This window comes from Sesamum indicum, linkage group LG10 (genome assembly GCF_026168435.1).
Source record: "Sesamum indicum cultivar Baizhima isolate 11 linkage group LG10, ASM2616843v1, whole genome shotgun sequence".
NCBI lineage: Eukaryota > Viridiplantae > Streptophyta > Magnoliopsida > Lamiales > Pedaliaceae > Sesamum > Sesamum indicum.
In genome coordinates, this window is record NC_142666.1 from 2,463,869 (window position 1) to 2,485,443 (window position 21,575).

The 21,575-nt window shown below is 33.6% G+C and overlaps 3 protein-coding genes across 6 annotated transcripts; 2 read left to right on the forward strand and 1 right to left on the reverse strand.

Moving 5' to 3' along the window:
- Positions 1–119: 119 nt before the first annotated feature.
- On the reverse strand, positions 120–2,200 carry LOC105172563 (transmembrane emp24 domain-containing protein p24delta3). Its single transcript, XM_011094053.3, has 4 exons — positions 1,841–2,200; positions 942–1,154; positions 586–662; positions 120–498 (listed from the first exon to the last, which is right to left on the reverse strand). Exons 1-4 carry the CDS (start codon positions 2,036–2,038, stop codon positions 354–356), a joined length of 633 nt encoding a protein of 210 aa, XP_011092355.1. The 5' UTR covers positions 2,039–2,200; the 3' UTR covers positions 120–353.
- Positions 2,201–3,129: 929 nt separating this feature from the next.
- LOC105172562 (ankyrin repeat domain-containing protein 2B) lies at positions 3,130–7,545 on the forward strand. Its single transcript, XM_011094052.3, has 9 exons — positions 3,130–3,268; positions 3,507–3,537; positions 4,150–4,295; positions 4,856–5,068; positions 5,160–5,308; positions 6,080–6,245; positions 6,497–6,589; positions 6,848–6,987; positions 7,073–7,545. Exons 1-9 carry the CDS (start codon positions 3,260–3,262, stop codon positions 7,170–7,172), a joined length of 1,047 nt encoding a protein of 348 aa, XP_011092354.1. The 5' UTR covers positions 3,130–3,259; the 3' UTR covers positions 7,173–7,545.
- Positions 7,546–10,157: 2,612 nt separating this feature from the next.
- LOC105172561 (uncharacterized) lies at positions 10,158–15,442 on the forward strand. 4 transcript variants are annotated; one of them, XM_088885998.1, is made up of 6 exons: positions 10,485–10,625; positions 11,078–11,525; positions 11,634–11,852; positions 13,113–13,336; positions 14,544–14,807; positions 14,983–15,442. In XM_088885998.1, exons 2-6 carry the CDS (start codon positions 11,482–11,484, stop codon positions 15,099–15,101), a joined length of 870 nt encoding a protein of 289 aa, XP_088742124.1. In that variant the 5' UTR covers positions 10,485–10,625; positions 11,078–11,481; the 3' UTR covers positions 15,102–15,442. The 4 variants fall into 4 exon arrangements, 3 of the variants coding, with proteins under 3 accessions (XP_088742123.1, XP_088742125.1, XP_088742124.1); XM_088885997.1 differs by lacking the exon at positions 11,078–11,525 and having other exon boundaries at positions 10,190–10,625; XM_088885999.1 differs by lacking the exon at positions 11,078–11,525 and having other exon boundaries at positions 10,190–10,625; positions 14,967–15,105.
- The last annotated feature ends 6,133 nt before the right edge of the window (positions 15,443–21,575 follow it).

A 21,575-nucleotide genomic window follows, 5' to 3' on the forward strand; every position in this document is an offset into this window, starting at 1 on the left:
GGCCAAAACTTCCAGCCATGTTGTAAACATAGTTCACCCTTTTATTGACTGAGACAGATAGATAACATTAGCATTGCATAAATTAGCAAGGACTAGGTCACATAAACAAGGCCCACAACTTGAGAAGGAATAGTTCAGCTTCATATAAAAAATGTCTTCAAGAGTTCCAACCTCCACATAATGTATTAAACTGCTCTTTAGGTGCTATTACAAAGAAAGGGAACAATTTCATATCAAACACTACAAAAAAGCTCTTACTTTCATGTCAAAATTCTTCCCGAACAAATAGAATAAATCGAATTGACAAAGATAATGAGAAACTAGATCACACAACTCTAGATTAGTTTTTAAGCCTAAATCAGCTTCTTCTTCTGGAAGTATCTCTTTAAGTGCAATAACTGGGCTGTTGAAACTAGAATGCAGATTCCCAATGACATAATACTGAACCAAGCAACCTGAGCATTTGTTTCTTCACTCAGAGTGCGCATCTCTGCTTCTCTGAAAGGACAAATTATACATGAAATTGGAGTCATCAATGATTAAGAACCAGTTAAGAAACACTGCATCCAAACAAGAACACTACACCTGTCCTTAAGATACAGAAGATTGTCATGTATGGCCTCCACCGCTTCTTCAAGCTTCGCTAACTCAAGCTCAACACCCTACTAGACATATAAAGCAAGTAAATCATTCTCTAACACCAGCAATGGCATCATAAGCTTAAAATCTCATCTGATTTCAATTTTCTTCAAACTAAAGAACCTATTTGGCTTTCAGTTTATGACACCAAATCATGCAAAAGAAATGGCATAAATGCATCTATGTAAAAATCAGAAAGCTTTAAGAAGCCTTATGTTAAGTATCTGCCTATCCGAAACACTAACCAACATTTTGTTTTCTGAAAGGAAATAATAGATAAATTTGCAGCTTAAAGGACTCACCTCAAGTTTCTCTTTTCTAGCAACTGATTCCCAATCCTTTGCTGCAATACCCGTCTTCCAATCGATGTTAACTGTTAAATCCCCATGTCCTGCATAATGGCTATCAAGCCAGAAACAAGCGAGATAATTTCCGGCCTCGCTTGTGGTAAATGAAAATTGACCATATGTGACATTTTCCTTGTGATAGAGAGTGTTTCCAAATGGAGAAGTGACCTATGACAGAAATATAGAATGTAATAGGAGGTTGATCTGCTAATGAAAATGAATGCGTGATCAAATATATTGAATGGTCATACAACAACACTCCTCACCAAATGGAAAACTCACACGTGATCGATCACTTCCTGCTAAATGTCAAACTCACAGATGATACCCCAAAAATCACACTCCAGCATCTTGGTTGCACTGATCTTTTGAATATGGGCCAAAACTGAAGGCTGTGCTTTTTTGTGAGAAAAATCCAATCTTGTCCCATCTCATGAAATTCTTTTCATCCAGATACGTATTTGTTTTCGAGAAAAATTCTCAAAACATTTGTCAAACAATAAAAAGAACATATCTCATCAACTATAATAATTACATTTGCGTTCTTACCTAATATCTCTTCTACGCATTATGTCAATTATCGTCGTTACACTTTGATTTCATATTAAAAAAAAAAAAAATATATGTTAACCACAAGCAAATGAAGCGATCACAGCCCAAGTCCTTTTATCATTCCAGTTGAAGTATCAGGAACACCAGGAATACCTTTTTGCATCAATGAATGTATATTTACAACAAAGAACAAAGATTAAAACAAATACATAGCAAAAACGCAAACACACACACACACACAGATACAAACGAAAACGAACTGAAAGAAGTGGTTCATTTTTTGTTTTTGGAAGAACCCTAACCTTGGTGGAAATAACTGGGAGGGAATTGAGATCCTCAGCATCGGAAATGACGGCATAATCCCCCAAAACGACGACATTGTTATGAATTTCCTCCGAAACGCATTTGGTCCCACTCGCCGGCAAAGTTAACCATACGGCACCGCTCCTCCGCAGCAAAATTAACAGCAGCACCGGGAGCACGTTAGCACCCGCTCTCATTATTGCTATTCTCCGCAAAATTCAAATTCCTTCTATCCCATCCACCAAGCAATCTTGAATAGAACAAGGAATCACTTTCGCGGGTATCAGGTTTTCGGATATCGAGGCTTGGGCAATGGATCCGGATTCGGGTTGATTATGGGCCTACCCATTCGGGTTGGGGTCGACACTGTAAAAGTTGGTTTGAATTCAATCCAATTTATTAAACTTAGAAAGATTTTAAGTTTCATCAATAAAAATAAAATAAAATAAAATATATTGAAAGTTATCAAATTATTTGAATTGAATTTATATTTATATTAATTAAAACTCAATTAGGAGTAATAATTAAACCAACTTCAAATACAATTTTCGAATATAATATTAATTTAAATAAGTTTGAATGATTATATATTTAATTCGATTCGAATTACTTATAATTGTACATCATATCAGTGTATTGTTAAAAAGAATATTATTATTGATTAAAAATAAGAGTTAATTATATTTAGATTCCATCTGAAAAGATAAAATTATATTTTTTTTCTAAAAAATTTCTAAAATCACACTTAAATTTTTTTGAAAATTTACCATTTATATCTAACCTCATTTCGTTATAATTTAAATAAAAAAAATCCTAGAATTTAACACAAAATTACATAAATTTTCCGTATTTAATATTTTAATATAATATTTATACTTATATGAAAAAAATATATAATAAGATTAACCCACTCCATATATATATAAATATATATGTGAATATTAAACGAGGGATAAAATGAAAATTTTATGTAAGCATAATTTTAAAATATTTTATAAAAAATTAATATCGTATTTTTAAAAAGGGTATAAGTGTAATTAACCCGCTATATAATGGTTGAGTTGAGAAAATAATAAAAATACATAAAGTAAAAAATATTTTTTTCTCTTCAAATAGATGAAAATTAAAAATTAAAAAGTTGGGCTGTGTGCAGTGTCAAGCCCAAATCCAAGCAATGGTTGAAAGCCCAAATTGAGCCCAAATTACAGACTCCAAGCAGCTGGAAATGAAATCTGCGCCTTTCGTTCCTGTTAGCGATTAGGATTGAGTTGGCCCACTGTTTCTGGTAAATCGCAATCCACCTGTGCTGTCGCCCGTATCACTAACTAACCCCCGCATTCTCCTTTTACCTCTTTGTTTGCTTGTTCTCCGCAAATCCTCCTCATTCTCTCTGCAACCGAGAAGGATCTGAGGTAACTATGTCTGAGGTACTGTTACGAAATCCTTGTTGAACTTGATTCGGCGTCAGAATTGTTAGTGGAAATAGATCGTTTGTTTGGACTTTGTTGACTTCGATTTTCATTTTCACTGCTTGCTTTTGTTGGTGTTTTTAGAGTTTTGATTTGTAGGAGTTAGTTAATGTTCGGTTTCATGAAATTTTGAAGTGAATATTGATTTGCAGCTGATGTAGTTATTTTACTTTTATCTTTTTTGGTGGTTTTTCAGGCAGTAAAAACTCCTCCGGCCAGTGCAGATGGTGAGACTATCTTATCTGAGATTTTACGTTTATGCACATGCGAATAATTTTTTATTGCACTGATTTATGAAGATGGTGAATGTGTTTTAAGATAGGTTCATCTGTGAAAATTGTGATTGAGCGGTTTTACGCTGCTTTGGAGGTTTAAGTTGTGGAACATTTATTCTGTTCATTTTACCATGTATGATATGATACTTTTGATGGTGGCGTTCTGTTGACGATGATCTTCAAGTATAATATCTCTTGTTTTTTCTAAAGAAATTAGTGTCTATCGGTATAGGAAATTTCAGATTTAGGACACACTCCATATTTCAAAGAACAATGATTCCTCTGTTTCTTGAAATGTCTCTGATGAGATTCCAGATAAAGATTTGTCTGAAATATGCCTTTTATCCTTGTCTTTTTCCTTGTATATTTCGTTTTTCTTGTTTGAATAAAAATAAATTCTAAGAAATTCTCTTTTTCAGGAATTAACTGCATGTGAACTCTTTTTTTTTATGCGTTGCCTGTTTAATTGACACAAACTTGAACATCGAATAGGTTTTCATTTGTCGCCTCTGGAACGATGTTAGGCTATTTAACTATTGCCAATTCTCATTTTCTTCTGTTCAGGAAACAAGTCTGATGCGGCTGGGAGCAAAACTCCTGTTGAGTCAGCTTCTGCAGGGACTCCATCCGGACAGAGAACAGCAACCCCTGCTTCAGTTGCCGGAATGCCAAATCCGTTTGACTTCTCAGCTATGACAGGTCTACTCAACGTATGTATACTTCCCCTCTTTTTCCTTGCGCCACTCATAGACGGAGAAGTTTGTCTTTGGTTGGTGAACTCATACCATGTTGTGCAAGTCAGCTTTCTAGGTAGGAATTCCAAAGAACAAACTGAGTCAGAAAGCTTCATTTGCTCTCACACAGAGCTTTTGCATTAATATTAGGTGACAAAAGAGTTCTTCAACTTATAAGTTAGTTTCTTACTGTTTTCTCTAAGATCAGTTCTTCTCACTCATTAAGTGGAAGTTTTAAACAATTTTTTTTTTTATGAAAAGATTTTTTTTCATCTTATGAATGAAAAATGGTTTCTACTCGGTTTTGCATGAATTGAAAAAGCGATGGAATTTATATATATATATATATATTTTTTTTTTTCGGGGTTATGAACAGTGATACATGAACATATTGCATAAAATATACAACATGGAACCTTTATTTCTAAGATGTCATTGTTTATGGCATAATGATACAGTTTCAGTTTGTTGAACTAACACTGTCAATCTAATACTGTGATTATTTTTTTCCTAAAATCTATTCTATGTGTCTGCAGGACCCAAGCATTATGGAATTAGCTGAACAGATAGCAAAGGATCCTGCATTTAATCAGATGGCAGAGCAGCTTCAGAAAACCTTTCAAGGTGCTCCAGTTGAAGATGGTATCCCCAACTTTGATACGCAACAATATTATTCAACGATGCAACAAGTCATGCAAAATCCACAATTTATGACCATGGCTGAGAGACTTGGTAATGCATTGATGCAGGTAAATTTGTTTGACATTCCTGATGTTCTGGTAACCTATCCTTTTAGTTACAGTTGCAATTAGCAAGTGTATCAACCTCATTGCTTTGCAGGATCCATCCATGTCTGGCATGCTTGAGAGTTTGACAAACCCAACTAATAAAGAACAGCTTGAAGAACGAATGTCACGTATCAAAGAAGATCCATCCTTGAAGCCTATCTTGGAAGAGATTGAGAATGGTGGTCCTGCTGCTATGATGAGGTCCCCTCCCCCCCCAATTTCTTTTTTCTCCGTGAGATTTTTAATTTGGTATATGATCAGTGACTTCTCATAGTTTATGGGAAATAAAATGTGTGATAGTAGCAGACTCGTCTAAGCTGAAATAAGAAGTGGTGAGCCATACAAGGATTTGAAGCTCATTTAAGCATGTAATATTGACAAGTGAAGTGCTAAATTTTTCTCAATGCCTTTAGATAGTAGATAAATATCAAATTCAAGAAATGTGTGGATACTTATTTGACTTGATTAAGAAACTTCCAATAGGACCATTTTAGAATAGAATATCTTTTTACACTGAGTTAACAGTTAACTGTTTTGATGGTTGCATTTTGAAGAGCCACTTGGCATGAAATCATATCTCGGTTTCTCCTCACCAGAAATGTATGTTCTGCTCTATATTTTTACAAGTATTATATGAGTGAATCTTTCAGAATTTGTACATTAGATATTTCAAATCCTAGGCACAAGTCTGCTATTAGGAATTCATTGAGCATTAGAATAGTAGATGTTTTATTAACCGGTCTTTTTTAAATTTTCTAAAAAGATCATTAGTGATTTTTCTGCTAACTTTTTATTTATTCATGTTAATCATAGTATATGATCCTTGACCAGCATTTCTTGCGTATTTCTTATTGGTCACTGGTGTAGTGCTAATCCTTGTTGAATAGCTTTCACCGGTGAACGCTCATTACTTTTGATTTTCATTATTCAATACTTGTGATTTTTCCATCCTAAAAATGTATTCGTGATCAGGTACTGGAATGATAAGGAGGTTCTCCAAAAGTTGGGCGAAGCGATGGGCTTTGCTGTTGGGGACACTGCTGCATCCGCTGGTGATGTTGCTGGTGAAGATGGAACAGAGGAAGTAAATGATGAGGAATCTATTGTTCACCACACTGCTAGTATTGGTGATGTGGAGGTATTTCTCAAAGGGATACTGCATTGAGAAATTAGTGTATATTTTTAAATATATTCTTCGGATGTTTAAAAACTTTTCCTGGTTTCCACTTGGCACTTTCGGCTTTCCAAATGTTACAATTTGCCGAAATTATTCTGGAAAGTATCTCCAGTTATCGAACAGCTTTATCATTTTACTTTACTTTTGCCTGTAGAATTGCAGGGAATCTTGAAGTTGTACTTAATGCTTGACTTGCTTTTGTGAACAACTAGGGGCTGAAGGGTGCTCTAGCTGATGGTGCCGATAAGGACGAAGAAGATTCTGAAGGAAGGACCGCGTTGCATTTTGCTTGCGGATATGGCGAGGTATCATAAATCTGATGAAATGAGCTTTTATTATGACCTTTTTATTCTTTTACTTCGGATTTGGTACTCAGCCTCCGAGCTATTATTGGCTTCTCTTAAAGTTCCAAAATTACCGTAGAATTTCAGATGGCCTGATGCTGATTACCCCCCCCCCCCCCCCGTTGCTATTTCATTTCCTTTAATTTCTGCAAATAGATGCTTGCTGTTTCTTTTTAGCTCCTTACCTGAAAGCTGATCAAACACTTGGTCTCTTTCCAGGTTAAGTGTGCCCAAGTTCTTCTAGAGGCTGGAGCTAAGGTGGATGGTTTAGATAAGAACAAGAACACTCCTCTCCACTATGCTGCTGGTTATGGCAGGAAGGACTGCGTCGAGCTTCTGTTGAAGAATGGTGCTGCTGTGTAAGCCCTACAGCATATTGCAAATTGTTTCCTGCTCTTCTCATTATCCTTCATCATTTCATCCTATGCTCTATTATATTTGCAGTACTCTCCAGAACTTGGATGAGAAAACACCCATCGATGTTGCCAAACTAAATAACCAAAACGAGGTTCTAACCTTGCTTGAGAAGGACGCCTTCCTATAAGTCTGAAAGCTCTCTGAGGAATTGCATTAGTCTCGTGTGCTGATATCTGCCAACTTGATGTGTCACCTTACTTGTATCTACTGCTGCTGTATCTTCGTAACGTTTCTGGATTCTTTTATTTCATTACCTGGATCGAGTCCCCGAGTTATTTTATGTTTCAAATGTAGTTTTGGTTGGTATCCGCCCTTAATAATCGCTCCATTGTTTGAAGTGGCTGGACTATGAAAGCTGCTTGTGTCGTGTGCTATGATTTCCCCATGTTTTTAAGCAGTTTGGTACTTGTATGCTCCGGCGCGTCTTAGTGGCTATCTTGAGAACTTTCCTGTAAAGGGTTGTGAGAAAGGGCTATATGCAGAATTTACACTTGAAAGAATTTTGTTGCTTCATTGTTTTTAGGGTAAATTACAAGAAGTTCCCTTGAGGTTTACATAATTAAGAATACCCTGTTGTGTCTGAATCTATTAGTTAGTTTATCATAAAAAATATATGAAAATCTAACAGAGATTAATAAATTAGATTAATTGTTAGATGGTAGTCAAAATTGAAGAGGTAAAGAGATTTATAATTATATTAAAATTCAGGAAAACATGTAATCTACCATTGTTCTATCATGACAACCAGTTTCTTTATCTACTAACCGATTGTCATCATCCCCGCTTGGTGATGAGTTTGTCTTTGTGGGGGTTCAGTACCTGTTTCCCTTCTTCGAATGGACTGCATAAAATAGGTGGGGAAGGAAAGCATATCTATTCTTCTATAATTGGGGTGTGTAAGCGAGCGAAGGAGGATTTCAAATTTCATCCTAATGTGTTTTAACCATGACCATCAAGACATCATCTACATAATATTAATAACTTCTCTCTACAAATTACATCATTTTCTTTAGGAAAAATCACAATTACCTTCATTGAGATTTGATTATGAATGTGCTTTATTATTTGCAAAATTATAAATATTTTTCTCAAATAAAAAATAATTATCTAGTCCTTAAACGTTGAAATAGACATTACTATTTTACCCTTGCTGAATTTTTAAAAATATAAAAAAATTTTGAGGGTGGGCAAAATAAATAATTTAAAGGGAATATTAGTTCATAAAAATATTTTAAAAATTTACAAAATATGTATCAAATTATAATTTATAATCCAAAAGGGCATTTTAGTCAGTTCATCACAAAAAATAGATGAAAACCTAACGGAATGGGCTTGTTGTTAGTCGAAAGTTAGAATCAGGAGGTATTTACAATTTTTCAAACAACGAGAATGTGTTTGTAATTATGCCAAATTTCAGGGGAGGTGGTTATAATTTAACATTTTCTTATGAGTTTAGCATACCACCAAAATATAGGGATGCTTGCAATAGTTTTTATTTTATGCTGGAAATAAATTATAAAAAAAATTGTAAAAAAAATAAAAAAAAATAAAGTGAAGTTGGAGTGCTTGGGCAAGCAATTTAATACTTATTCGGGGTAATTACACTATCCTCTCATGAGGTTTTGTGTAAATTTATATAGACTATTATGGTTTGAAGAATTGTAACTAGTATTTTGAACGTTTGTTTTCGTGTTAACAAATAGATCATTCGTTAATTAAAATTTATCGAATTTGCTGATATTAGCAATAAGTAGTAATAAATCAATTGGAGGTAAATATGAATTTTTATTTAAATTTTTTGTTAATATTAATAAATTGGGTGAATTTTGACTAACGAAATGTTATATCTATTAAATGAAAATAAATATTAGAGATACTAGATGTAATTTTTCAAATCATATAAATTTTACATATAATTACATTAAACCTCATCGAAGGACGTTACAATTATCCCCATTTATAACTTACAAATAAGTTGCATACATTGGTAGGAAGTCGTTTATAGTTTTTAATATAAAGTAATTTAATTTAAATAATTTAAAAAATTAAAAATATAAAATAAAAATGCTCTCCTCAATTTATCTTATGCAATAAATTGATAGCGTCAATTTATTTCACCGTCGTTCCTTGGGCAAGACGGCCGGCAGTGACCTGTGGAGGACGTGCAGACGGTTAGGGGATGTCGACCGGCACACAGGTGCGCAAACGGCCTCCGAGCAGAGACTCTTACCGATTGGGGATTGCAATATTGTTCTAATGGGAACTTCCTTGATATGTGGGGATGTTATCCGGTAAGTATGAAGTTATTCCGAAAACGTTTGGGCAAGGAGATATAAAGGCGACGATTAGGCGCCACCGTGCGCACTAGCATGAGAGAAATGCGTGAAACAGAGTGCTTTATCCTTGGAGATTTGCAAAACTATTTGTATGGCGAGATCCTTGGTGTGTTTGGAATACTTTCAAGATGTATAAGAGTTAGACGGTTCCGTTTGGGTAGGAAACGACGATGATGTTCAGAGCCTGCTCGTGCAGTAGCGAGACTGTAGTTTCAGAGTATTGCGCAGGCAAATCCTCAGTGATGGCTGAAACTCTAATATAGTGTTTGGATTTGTAGTTTGAGTGTTTTGTTTTGTGTTTTGGAGATAGAGAGAGAAAAATAGAGATAAATAAGTGTGTGTTGAAAATCGATGATATGTTTGAATTTGTGTTTTGAGGTAATTTAAAATATTTTAAAATAAGTGGTGTAAGTTTGATGTTGAGATTTGGGAGACAAAAATTACTTTCATTATCAAATCATATCTTTGTTATATATAAATATTGTATATTTAATGTTGTATTTTTTGGAAACAAAAATCACTGTTTATTGTCAAATTATATCTCTTTTATATTATATATAAGTGTGTATATATAGAAAGTTGAAAAATAAAAAAATACACAGATAAAATGTAGAAATACAAAAATAAATATTAAGTGTATTTTATCTTATTTTGAAAAAACGAAAACATAAAACCAAACAAAGCCTAGAGTTATGATGTGGAAGTCGTAGTTAAACTCTTGCAAACATATAAAAAGGGTTTGAATGAGACGAAGGCCCAATACGTGAACTGGTCGCCCAACAACTTTTAGGCCCATATAAAGCAATTCAATTGGTATTCTCCTTCACTCCTCTCCTTCTCATGGAACGCTTACAGTGACCTTAAATTGGCCATCGCCATAGGGCTTTTCTTTTTCCCAGGAAATTGCATATATCTTCTCTCGCTCACATATCATTGATCATACGTTGTTCGTTTTAGTTTAATTAGCTAGACTTAACCTGAGTGTAGTGATTAGTGCGAAGTTGTGATTTGCTGGTACAGTTGTGAGTCTGATTTTGCTTGTAAAATTCGACGCGGCTGGATGTACTGGTGACGGTGTCAATTTTGTGTTTCGAGAATTTGGATAGGTAATCTGTGATGGGTAGAGATTCGGAAGTATCTCGGTCTCCGTCGTACAGGAGAAGGCACTCACCATCACCGGTTCCGGTGAGGAATCGTCGCCGGAGCCGGAGAGATAGGAGTCGATCCCCTTATTCTTATAGCAGGTGATACCTTTTTACTTATACCCGCTTGTACATTATGTAAAATGCATGTGTATTCTTCTCCCATGACTGCTGGAGCTTTAGTCAGATGAAGACTCACCTTATTCATCTTTGCTTAACAAATATAATTTAAAAAATTTGGAGTCTCTAGTGATCCTGTGGTTACAGAGACGCCGGTTTAGGTGGTAAACTATAAGGGTGTATCGCTATTTGGGACTGGGACACTTTGTTGTTCAGTACCAGGTAAAGTATTCCAAGCAGTTGGTTTTGTGTGATCAGAGTCCATTAGTAATCTAGTTTTGGGAACCAGACATTCTTGAATAGTATACCCTTTGCTCTAGGAGGAAGTAGTTTTGTTGCTTTATTTAACTGTAGATTATTTTGATGGATGCTCATGGCCTTATCTGTTTTAAATATTCTGTGCAACAATTACTCATCTTATGTATTTGTTTTAGATGTTTTAGCAGATGCTTATGGAATCTGTAACTTTGGTGTTCCTAGTGCAATGTTGCTGAGAGTTTCGCTTTCCGTCAGCACCTTGATATACTACATGCTTCTGGTTGTTGAGTTGATGATATCATGCCTTCTTCAAGCCTTACCTATTGTTTCGTCAATTTGATAAAAAGCTGCTAAATTGTAAATTACAGTTGGAATGTATCTTGATGCTGGGATTTTTTTTCCTTACAATGCAACTTCAAACATAGGATCTTTAAAACATAATTTGAGGGGATAGTCTATCCATCATTGTTGTTTGAGAAACTAAGTAAAGAAACAATGGCTTCCTTTGATGGGGAAGTCAGCAGGTGATTTTGCCGATGGGTGTCATTTCAGTGCTCGGTTGTCATATTAGCGATTTGTTATGATAAAGGTGGAGCACACAGTTTATTCTTTGCAATATATGAGGTAACTATACATCTTTCGGTATAGATGGTGGGTTTAGACGAGCTAGATTGTGACATTGTGGGGACCAATATTTGCTTTGAAGCTCAGCTGATTTATTATATTCTACAGAAGACGAAGTCGTTCATTATCCTCTCGGCACCGCAGAAGCCGCTCCCCTATTTTAAGGCATCATGGGAGTTGCTCTCCAACATCAAAGCGGAACAAAAGACAAAGAAAAAGAAGTACCTCGTCATCTCCCTCAAGTGCGTCTCCCTACGTAAGTGCTGATACGAAAGAGACGAAAGATGCCAGCGATAAATTAAGAAAAGAAGAAGAGGAAAAGAAAAGGTATAACTATCATCTAGACAATTCTTCTTTTAATGTTTTTGTTACAGGTCTTGTGTGCTTGTTCATTGGTTGATAGTTAAAATTTTCTGTCATCAGTAGACCTGAATGGAATTCCAAAATCTTTTTTGACCCTAGATGCCATAAGAAATCTAAAAACATTTCATGCCATATTTATCTGAGGTATATTTTTTGTTTGTGGTCGCTTAGAGAATATGTTGTGGCTAGTTATGACACGAGTGTTTCTGGGAAGTTGTTGATTACCTATTCATCTGATGGTTCATTCTCTTTGCACCAGAAATGGGAAATTAGGGTTATGTTACCTTATTCATCAGTTCCATATGAACAGTTGAATCCTGGCATATGTGGGATGACCTTATATGAATATTTGTCTATCTGTCTGTGCATTTAACATATATGAATATAGTTAACTTCAAAAGGATTCACCTAGGGTTTTCTTTCCCTTTTCAACTCATACATGTCACAACAGGAGTTTAAATTATGGGAATCCTAGGGACAGTAGGTGGGCCTGTGGTCTAACTTTGAAATAGCTTTTGATGGCACTGATCAAAAGAGGGGGATCATGTAACCTTCCCAAATGATGAAATGCACATTCTCAAAGTTGACTTTTTTACTTGTACCATGTATCCTTTATATTTTTTCTGTCTCTGTAAAAGGACACTCTGTGACCTTATCATGTGTTTTCCACACTTCTTGACTATATTTCAAAGTAACAATTATTGGAGTTTGATGGTGTCATTGTGTAAATCTGTAGGGAAAAGGACATTCTTATTATCTTGGCAGGAATGCAGTTTGCTTTATTGTAGTCTACTATAATGGAAGTGCTGAAGTATTTGATTAGTTTACATTAAAACTGCTACGTTTTACTTGACATTCTTCTCCACAGGATTATTTGGAGGAGTTTCTGGTATTGTTTATTTTGATGATCCATTTGGGTGCCTCCTTAATCTACTGTTCACCAGATTTGAAACTGAAATATTTTGGATCTGGAATCGGTTAGAGGTATGCTTGAAAAGCATAAGCATAATTGTTATAGTGCCTTTTTCGACTTGGAGGTTAGTTTGTCATTCACTATAATTTTGAATTGCGAAAAAAATCAAAGGTCAATTGTTGGTAAGTCTTGCCTTATGTTATATGCTTTGAGAGATAAAAATACCATTTTGCTTCAGAGCACGTTTGATCTCCTCTAAACTACTCCCTTATTGCATCGATCACTATTCTGACATTTCTAATGTTTTCCAGGCGTCAACAGGAGGCAGAATTAAAATTAATAGAAGAAGAAACTGCAAGGAGAGTAGCAGAGGCAATTCGGAAGAAAGTTCAAGAGGGCTTGAACTCTGAGGAGACCAAGCTTGAAATAGACAAGCGTCTGCGGGAAGGTAGGAAGAAAGTTGTTGCTGAAGTTGCTGCTCAACTTGAAAAAGAGAAGGAAGCTGCTCTTATAGAAGCTATGTGGAAAGAGGCAAGTATCTGTTTTCGAGCTGGGTGTGGTTTACTCATTATAGAGTCTTCTCAGCAATCTAAATGCAAGCTGATACACAATTTAGCTTACTCTCCTCCAGTTTGAGTGGGGATAAGAAATCCTTTTGATCACTAGTAGTAGTGGCCATGTGAATTTTTTTCCCCTTGGTGGGGTAGTTCTTTGTTGGGAGGCTGGGGGGATGGGGAGAGTGGTGGGGAGCAGATGGTAGGTGCTGTTTATGACTGCTAGAGATTAATAAAAATGATATATGTTGAAGTGGATATTATTTTTCCTGCAAAAATGTTATTTTCTAGGTAATTGTTTCATGTTTATCTGGTTGGAGGAAGCTTTATGCTTGGAAAGTGGGTTTTCATACTACTGCTTGGAAAGCTTTGTTGCAAATATATAGTGTAACTCTCTTATTTCCTCTTCTTCTTGGACTTAAACTTTTTTTAGGAAGGGTTGAAATTTGCGTATAATTTGAATATGGTTATTTGTCATGCCTTTAATTGGTCAACTAGAACTTTTGTAAAGAGTTTCACATGGTTAAAAGCTGTGACAGGTAAAGCACAATTGATACATTATGATTTTTCTAGCAATTGCGCCAATTCTTTGTCAGAAAATTTTCCAGCTGGGGCCGATGGTTTTACTTTGAAGGTTGTGTAGCGCTTCGCAGTTTTATGCATTCCAAATGGTTGATTGAAAAGTGTCTCATGCCTAGCTGCCTGTTCTGGAGACACTGCGAATACTTAGATTGACAGGCGTGTCTATGATTCATCAACACATATATACATCCACTTCTCCAGATTTTATGCCCAACCTTTGATAATAAAAGAAAAGCAACACTTGTCTGCAGCATACAAGCAGGTTGACTGTGTACCCTCACTATCTTGCTGTCCCCATAGCCCATCGCCCAGTCCCAACTGAACCCAAACAGCTTTGTGTCAGTCTCCTTCCTTTGTTAATTAGCTGATTTTCAAAATTTGAAAACGTTTGATAACATATTTCATGTTCATCTTATGTAATATATGGTTAAGTTTTGCTGATTGTAATAGTTGCTTAATCTAATGGGTATAACTATACTCATCAAGATATCCAAATTTATGTAGTAACAGAATTTGAGGGCTTGAAGACATCTGGGTGCCTTTTTGTGTTTGCTTCCATTCAGTCCTTGGCTTTTATTTATGATGAGCATTATTTGACTCAGAGAGTTGTACAAGAACAAGCACAGAGGGGGAAAGAAGAGCTTGAAAGACGTCTGGAAGAGAATAGGTGGAAGTTGAACGAAGCTCAAAGAGAAGAAGCTTTAGAGCAGGAAAGACAAGAGGAGGAACGTTACAGGGAATTGGAGGAGCTTCAAAGACAGAAAGAAGAGACTTTGAGAAGGAAAAAGCAGCAAGAGGAAGAAGAACGAGCAAACCAGATGAAGCTGTTGGGCAAGAATAAATCCCGGCCTAAGTTGTCATTTTCCCTTGGTATGAACAATAAATAGATTACCAATTCCTGTCTTTCTTTTACAATTTCTTTTGTTATGCATTGATGTCCTTGTTTGTAGTAATACCAGAAAAAATATTCAGGATGTGATAGACTTGTTTCAAAATGTGATGCTAAATGTGATTGTCATCATAATTTAGGCATGTCAATGGATAGGTAGTAGGCCTATACCCGCAAAATATCAAGTATCGGCTTGTGGTATCTACCTATATCAGACCCTTGTGGCAACCAGGCATGTCGCTGGGTCAGGTCTGAGGCTCATATTGACCATGTAGCATTACCCTTCTCATGACCTAACATCGTGGATCGTTAGATACGTTGCCGTTTTGGAAGTGGCATTGCTGGAAATGAAGATTTTATTGCTAATGGTGGTAGAGACTAGAGAGAGGTGGGTAGTGGATAGGTTGAAACATCAGCTGGTAGTATACGGGAAGGCGGTGGAGAGTGACAGGGTTAAATACATACATGATGCATCCGGTGTTTTGTGTATTAGGTATATGGATATTTGACACATACTTTCTAGATAACGGGATATGTGTCAATTGTCTACATATGTACTGGGACCAAATCAAAACTTTCAGGATGAATTAATCAAACAAATGAATGTTATTAAGGATTTGAGGTTTCATATGTTTGAATCCAGATGCAACTGTAAAGAAATTGGCAAAAATGTCCATAGTCATCAAATTGTAGAAACGAGCAGATAAAGCCCCCATAGTCAATACATGAAATCAAGGCTGCCCCAATCCTTTTCCTTTTGTTCAGCTGACTCTAAAAATTTTCCTCAAACAAAATATATATTACTATTCAATTTTTTTTGAAGTTTGAATTAAATTTTTAAAATTATGTTTTTATAGTTAATCTAATTATTAATTTAATGAATTTGAATGTGTTTTAGAGTGTTTTTGGCTATAATCTTATAAGTTTTATTAAATCGTTTGGTATTCCTTTTTTTTTTCTAAAATGTTTATAAGATCTGAAAATAACTTGTTTAGGATCTTATAATATCTTTAAAAAAATAAAGCTCAACTCTTTTGTTTTTTGAAAATAGATTTGTTAACTTATTTAAATTTAACATCTTAAGAGACCAAAATACCCTCGTATTTTATTTCATATAGTTGATATATATATATATATATATATCTAAGTAGAAATATTTGTAATATGATTATTATATAGTTTAGTGGTTTTTTAGTCATTATTACAATATAAAGAGTTTATCATGTCAAACACCACAACATCTTATTTATCCAAACACTTTAAGAGCTTATTTATAAAAAAAATTCAACATTGCTAAATTTTGAAACCACTTATGAGATGTATGGACTTATAAAATATTTCGAATAAATTTAGCTGAACAGTCTTTTAATTAATCAAATAAAATCCATCAGATTATGAGGGTGTTTCTAAGCTTATTTAAAACATCTTATAAGAGCTTAAATATATTTAATTTTTTTTTCAAACTAATCTCTTAAAGTATTTGAACGATTAAGATGTCAGATCTTATAACATGTTATAATAATTAGTTTTCATACTATAATAATAATAATAAAAGTCATCAAACTATTAAAATTTAAAATTATATACAAAAATAATTTGAACAACGTCAATTATATGTAGGACAAAAGTGACACACTAAAAAAATTATGAGGGTGTTTTTGTTTATTGAATATTAAGATTAAAGAGCTCATAAGAACTTTTTTTAAAAAAAAATTGGATGAAATTACTTTTTAAAAAAGTATTGTAAAAATTCAAAATATCTTATTTTATGACCTTATAAGCTTTTTAAAATTATTCTACCAAATAATTTTTAAAAGCTTATAAGCTCAGAAACATCTTAAAATTTATTTTGATAAGCTTATAAACTTAGCCAAATCAATCTTATACATATAATGACATTGGGATCGATTCAACTTGAAGATTTTAAGATAGAACATATATTAAAATTTTATTTGTTATAATTAATTAAATTCACATGGGCTTTTAAAATTAAACCTAAAATTTGAATATGGGATAATTTTTTTTTTAGTGAATTACAACGAGCTTACTTAATATTTGTCATAATTATAAATACATGTTCATTTTTTAAAATTAAAATATTCTGATAAATATTTTGTCATAATAATTTACTATAAAAATATTATATTTAAAAAAATATTTATCACTATAGCAAAATTTAAAAGAGTTATTTGAAATTTATTTATTATTTATTTCCCCTCCTTTTTCAAGGTTATGAGCATCCCATCCCATGCATATGGTTAACAGGACACCTTCATCATTACCACATGATTACAAGGAAGTGGGCCCACTGCTGACACGCTTCACGCCTATCGAGGTTGTCTTGTCTGGATCTTTTCATAAATCTGGGTCCCACAATGCGATGGAGTCGTTGGTGTTTGTACTACACCCGCATTTACTCCTCTGCTCATCTCTACCGTCCAATTCTATCAGATGATTCTGAAGCGTTGATTTCATCAGCCTGGGACCAATCCCAGTTGGCTTTGACCACTTTTCGCTGACACACTGTAATTGTTGTGTGAACTCAGAGTTTCACCCGCGCAACAGCGCGTGATATGAACATCCCTGTTTCTCGGAATTTTTGAATCATGTATTTCGGATTGAGACGCGAAGAAGAGAGTGGGAGGGGAATCAGCGGGCAGTTCTCGTTATTCGGGTAAATGGGTTCTTGTATTCCGGGTCCTCCGGTGGCGCTGACATTACCGGGTACTGTTATCGGGTGGGCCCTTACTTGTGCCAATTTTTCACGGGCGTTCTTTTCTTTCATAAAGGCCAAACACGCCCTTTATGACACCCCCCCCCCCCTCTCATTTTGAATTCTTGGGGAATACATTGACAAATAATAATTTCTTAAATTTGAAATCATAAGTCACATATTGAATTTTTCCAAATTTTGGTACTACAAATGTCAATGTTTGGAATCTTGGTACAAATCTCATTTTGTACATTTTACGAGTTTAACGCTATGTTCTGATTGATATTTTTGTTATTTTTATTTATGATAATATGAAAATAAATATAACACAGACAGTATTTTGCTTGATTTATTCTTTTTGTATTTAAATTTTTTACTGCTTACGGCTAAAATCCCTTTAGTATTCGAACATAAGAAATCTTAAATAAGATGGTATGATTATCAACTTCTCATTCGATCACACTCCATTGTTGATTTCACGATCATATTTTTAATATATGCTTATATAGTATATTTATATATATAAGAAAAAATAATATGTGTATATTTCATTATACTTACATAGAGTACATAAAGTTAATATTTTTATAAGTTAAAATAATTATTAAATCATTTTAATGTATATAAATATAATTATATAAAAAAAATAATATTTCAACAATATATTAATATTTCAAAATTTCAGACCGGATCCAACCTATTAAGTGTAAGATCAAGTCTTGGGTTTGGACAAACCTGTTCGAAACTGCACATCCATAATGAATGATTCCATGCTACTTAGAGCGATTAATGACACAAGTGCACCAACTTTTGTGAAATTAAAAATGACTTTCAACTGATAAGATAAATAACTTATTCAATTGTTTAAAATTTTACATAGACTATAATTAGTTTTTTTTTTCTCTTTAATGTAATGTATTGGTTTATTATATTTTTCTTATTTATAATAAATTTAAATTTATGAAAGATTATTTATTATATACACCCATGAACAACGTGTCGCAACAACTAGTTAATATAAGAAAAAGATCCATTATACTTACAAACTGCGATTGATGACACCGCCGCACTAATCTTTAAATATGACAATTATAACCCTAATTAGATAACTTTAAAAATTAATTATAATTACTCTTTTTTTTTCCCCACAAAAGTGACTCCACGTCATTTTTGATACCACTACATTAACTCCTTTGTTTTGTCGATAATATTTTAATTTTCTTTTCTTTCTTTCTTTTTAAACGTAATTTGTTGATTTATATATATATTTTTTTATTTATAATATTTTAAAATTTGAAAGATTATTTATTAGGAACGGCCCAGTACGACAGCTAGTATTATAAAATGAAAAGATGGATTGATGTTATGACACATGAATGAAACCCTAAATTCAAATTGGAGTAGTAGCTACCTAGAATAGAGAAGAACCCTAAAAGGCTCCAAGAATTGTCATCAAGTGAAATGTTTTTTTCCTCTTGATTAACACCACCCACCCACCTACCCAACCCCCCCACCCCTCCTTCCTTCCTATATAAATCAACAAGTCGTCACAGCTTGCCCTAGCTACCTATACCTACATAGATTATATATATATGTATGTAATGTGGGAATGAATGAGGAGTTCTTCTCCCTTCCCCTCCGTTGATCTTTTTTGTTGAATTAGTATGAGAAGAAGATGAGAAGGGTTAATTTGTGGGGGATGTTGTCTGGCTCGACGCACTCACTCGCTACATCTCTGCTCGCCGTGAAGGCATCGGACCAGGCTTCATTCCTCTCAAACTGCACGCTTTCGTCCTCATCGCCACCCACACACACACACACACACACACATATATATATATATATACATACATGATGTCTCTTTCTTGATTTATCTTTTCAAATTAGGGTTTGTAATTAACTTGGGTGGTTGTTCTTGCATGGTGATTTTGAATTAACCCTAGAAAAGGTTATATCTGTGGAACCCATTTATTAATTTCTCAAACAGTTGAAGAAGTTGATGAAGAGGGACATGATGATAATTAATGATGATGAACTTTTTGTGTAATTTCGTGGGTTTTTTTTTTTTCTTGTTTCTGCAATATATATATATATATATATATATAGAGAGAGAGAGAGAGAGAGAGGGTGTTGCGTGTGTATATCTATAAGCTGCAGAGATATCCCTACTCTCTTGTTTGATTTATGGTTTTATTTTCATCATCAATTTAATTCTTTCTTTCACTTTTAGGCTTCATTATTAAGCAATCATTCTCTCTTCATCTCTCTCTCTCTCTCTCTATATATATATATATACTCACTTCACATGATTATTTGTGTTTAATTTGGTAGAGACAAGCTATAGTTTCTCTTGAGTTGCTCACTCTCAATTTATCTTCTCTACTAGTATTAATTACACTTGGACCCTTGGCAAAACTAGAAATTTGGTTTAGTCCTATTTAATTAATTAGGTGGTAAATAAAAAATATTTAATTCAGAAAAAAATTAAATTTTTATAATCATCATTACAAATTAAATAAATACAATAATATAGCGCAATTAATTCTTACAAATTATTATTCCGATAGCGAGGATGGATTAAAATTTATAAGCAAGACGAATTTTGGTGAGAAATATAATATGGTGTTGAGAAAATCACAAAATAACAAATTTTTCTTCTTGATTTAGTGGAAATTATGTGGTTCTAACCAGTAGATAGAGGCTAAAAATGAGATGTCGAAAAAAATTATTTTAATAGACAATATAAATTTAAATTTAGGACTTAATAGGCTAATATAGACTCAAGCCGGAACCAAGCCCTGTCGGCTGCTAGGGCTTGATGGGGTTTGGCTCTGCCCCTGCTTGGACCCTCTTTTAAAATATGAAATTATACTTATTCTTAAAAAAAATTTAAAATTACACTTATATTCTCTTCAAAAATTCTTTCTTTATACTTAGCACCATTCTGTTAAGCTTTGGACGGAAAGTACTGATGCTAATAAAAAAAAATACATAAATTTTAATTTTCGCCCCTTATTTGACAATTTCATATATAATTTTGTACTTATAAAGGAACAAATGTAATATATATGTGGAGTGAAGTAGACATTACTACAAAAAAAAAAAATATCTTATAAGTACAAAATTATTACATGAAAATATTAAATGAGGAGTAAACTTAAAAGTTTTTGTAGTTTTTTGCTAATTTCGGTATTTTTCGTCTAAACCCTATCGGAAAAGGGTTACGTATAAACAGTAAATTTCAAAAAGGGATGTAAGTGTAACTTTGAAATTTGTTTGAAAATAGTGCAATTTCGCATTTTGAAAGGAGATTAAGCATAATTCATCCTAGTACATATATATATATATATAATGAATCACATATTTTAATTATTTAATATTATATGTGCATGTATTTTCTTTTTATATATATATTAACACATTCAATACATGCACACATCCAAATTTCGAAAACGAGATCTCTTAAACAAAAATCTTATAAAGAATTGGTGGGTTGAGATCAGTAAACGCAATATTAACAAAAAGAAATTGAATTATTAGGTAATGTATAAAAGGGTTATTTAGGTAGTTGAATTGGATGTAATATTACAAAATGGGGAACTGGGGATATAAGTGGCCTTAAATCTAGACAATTTTGGGACTAAAATACCTACAAAGGATAAAAAATGGTATGCACATTATAGATACCATATCATGTTTTGGTTGATGTCAGTATAGCCTTTGAAGTTGACCCAAATTTCAGATTTAATGGGGTGGAGTTGGCCTTCTTTTCACTTCTTGGTTTTTGTAAAGACTTTGTCTATTTCTTATATATGGGGCAGAGAGAGAGAGAAGAGAGAGAGAGAAGAGAGAGAGAGAGAGAGTTCATAAACATAAGCATCTTGTTGCCATCATATTTTAACACTATGAAAGGAAAATTATCGAGTGAAAACTTATTTTACAATTTAGTTATGTAATTTTAAAATTTATTTATTTTTACTAATTCAATTAAAAATTATTTGTAATTTATATATAATCTAATTAAATTGAAATTTTG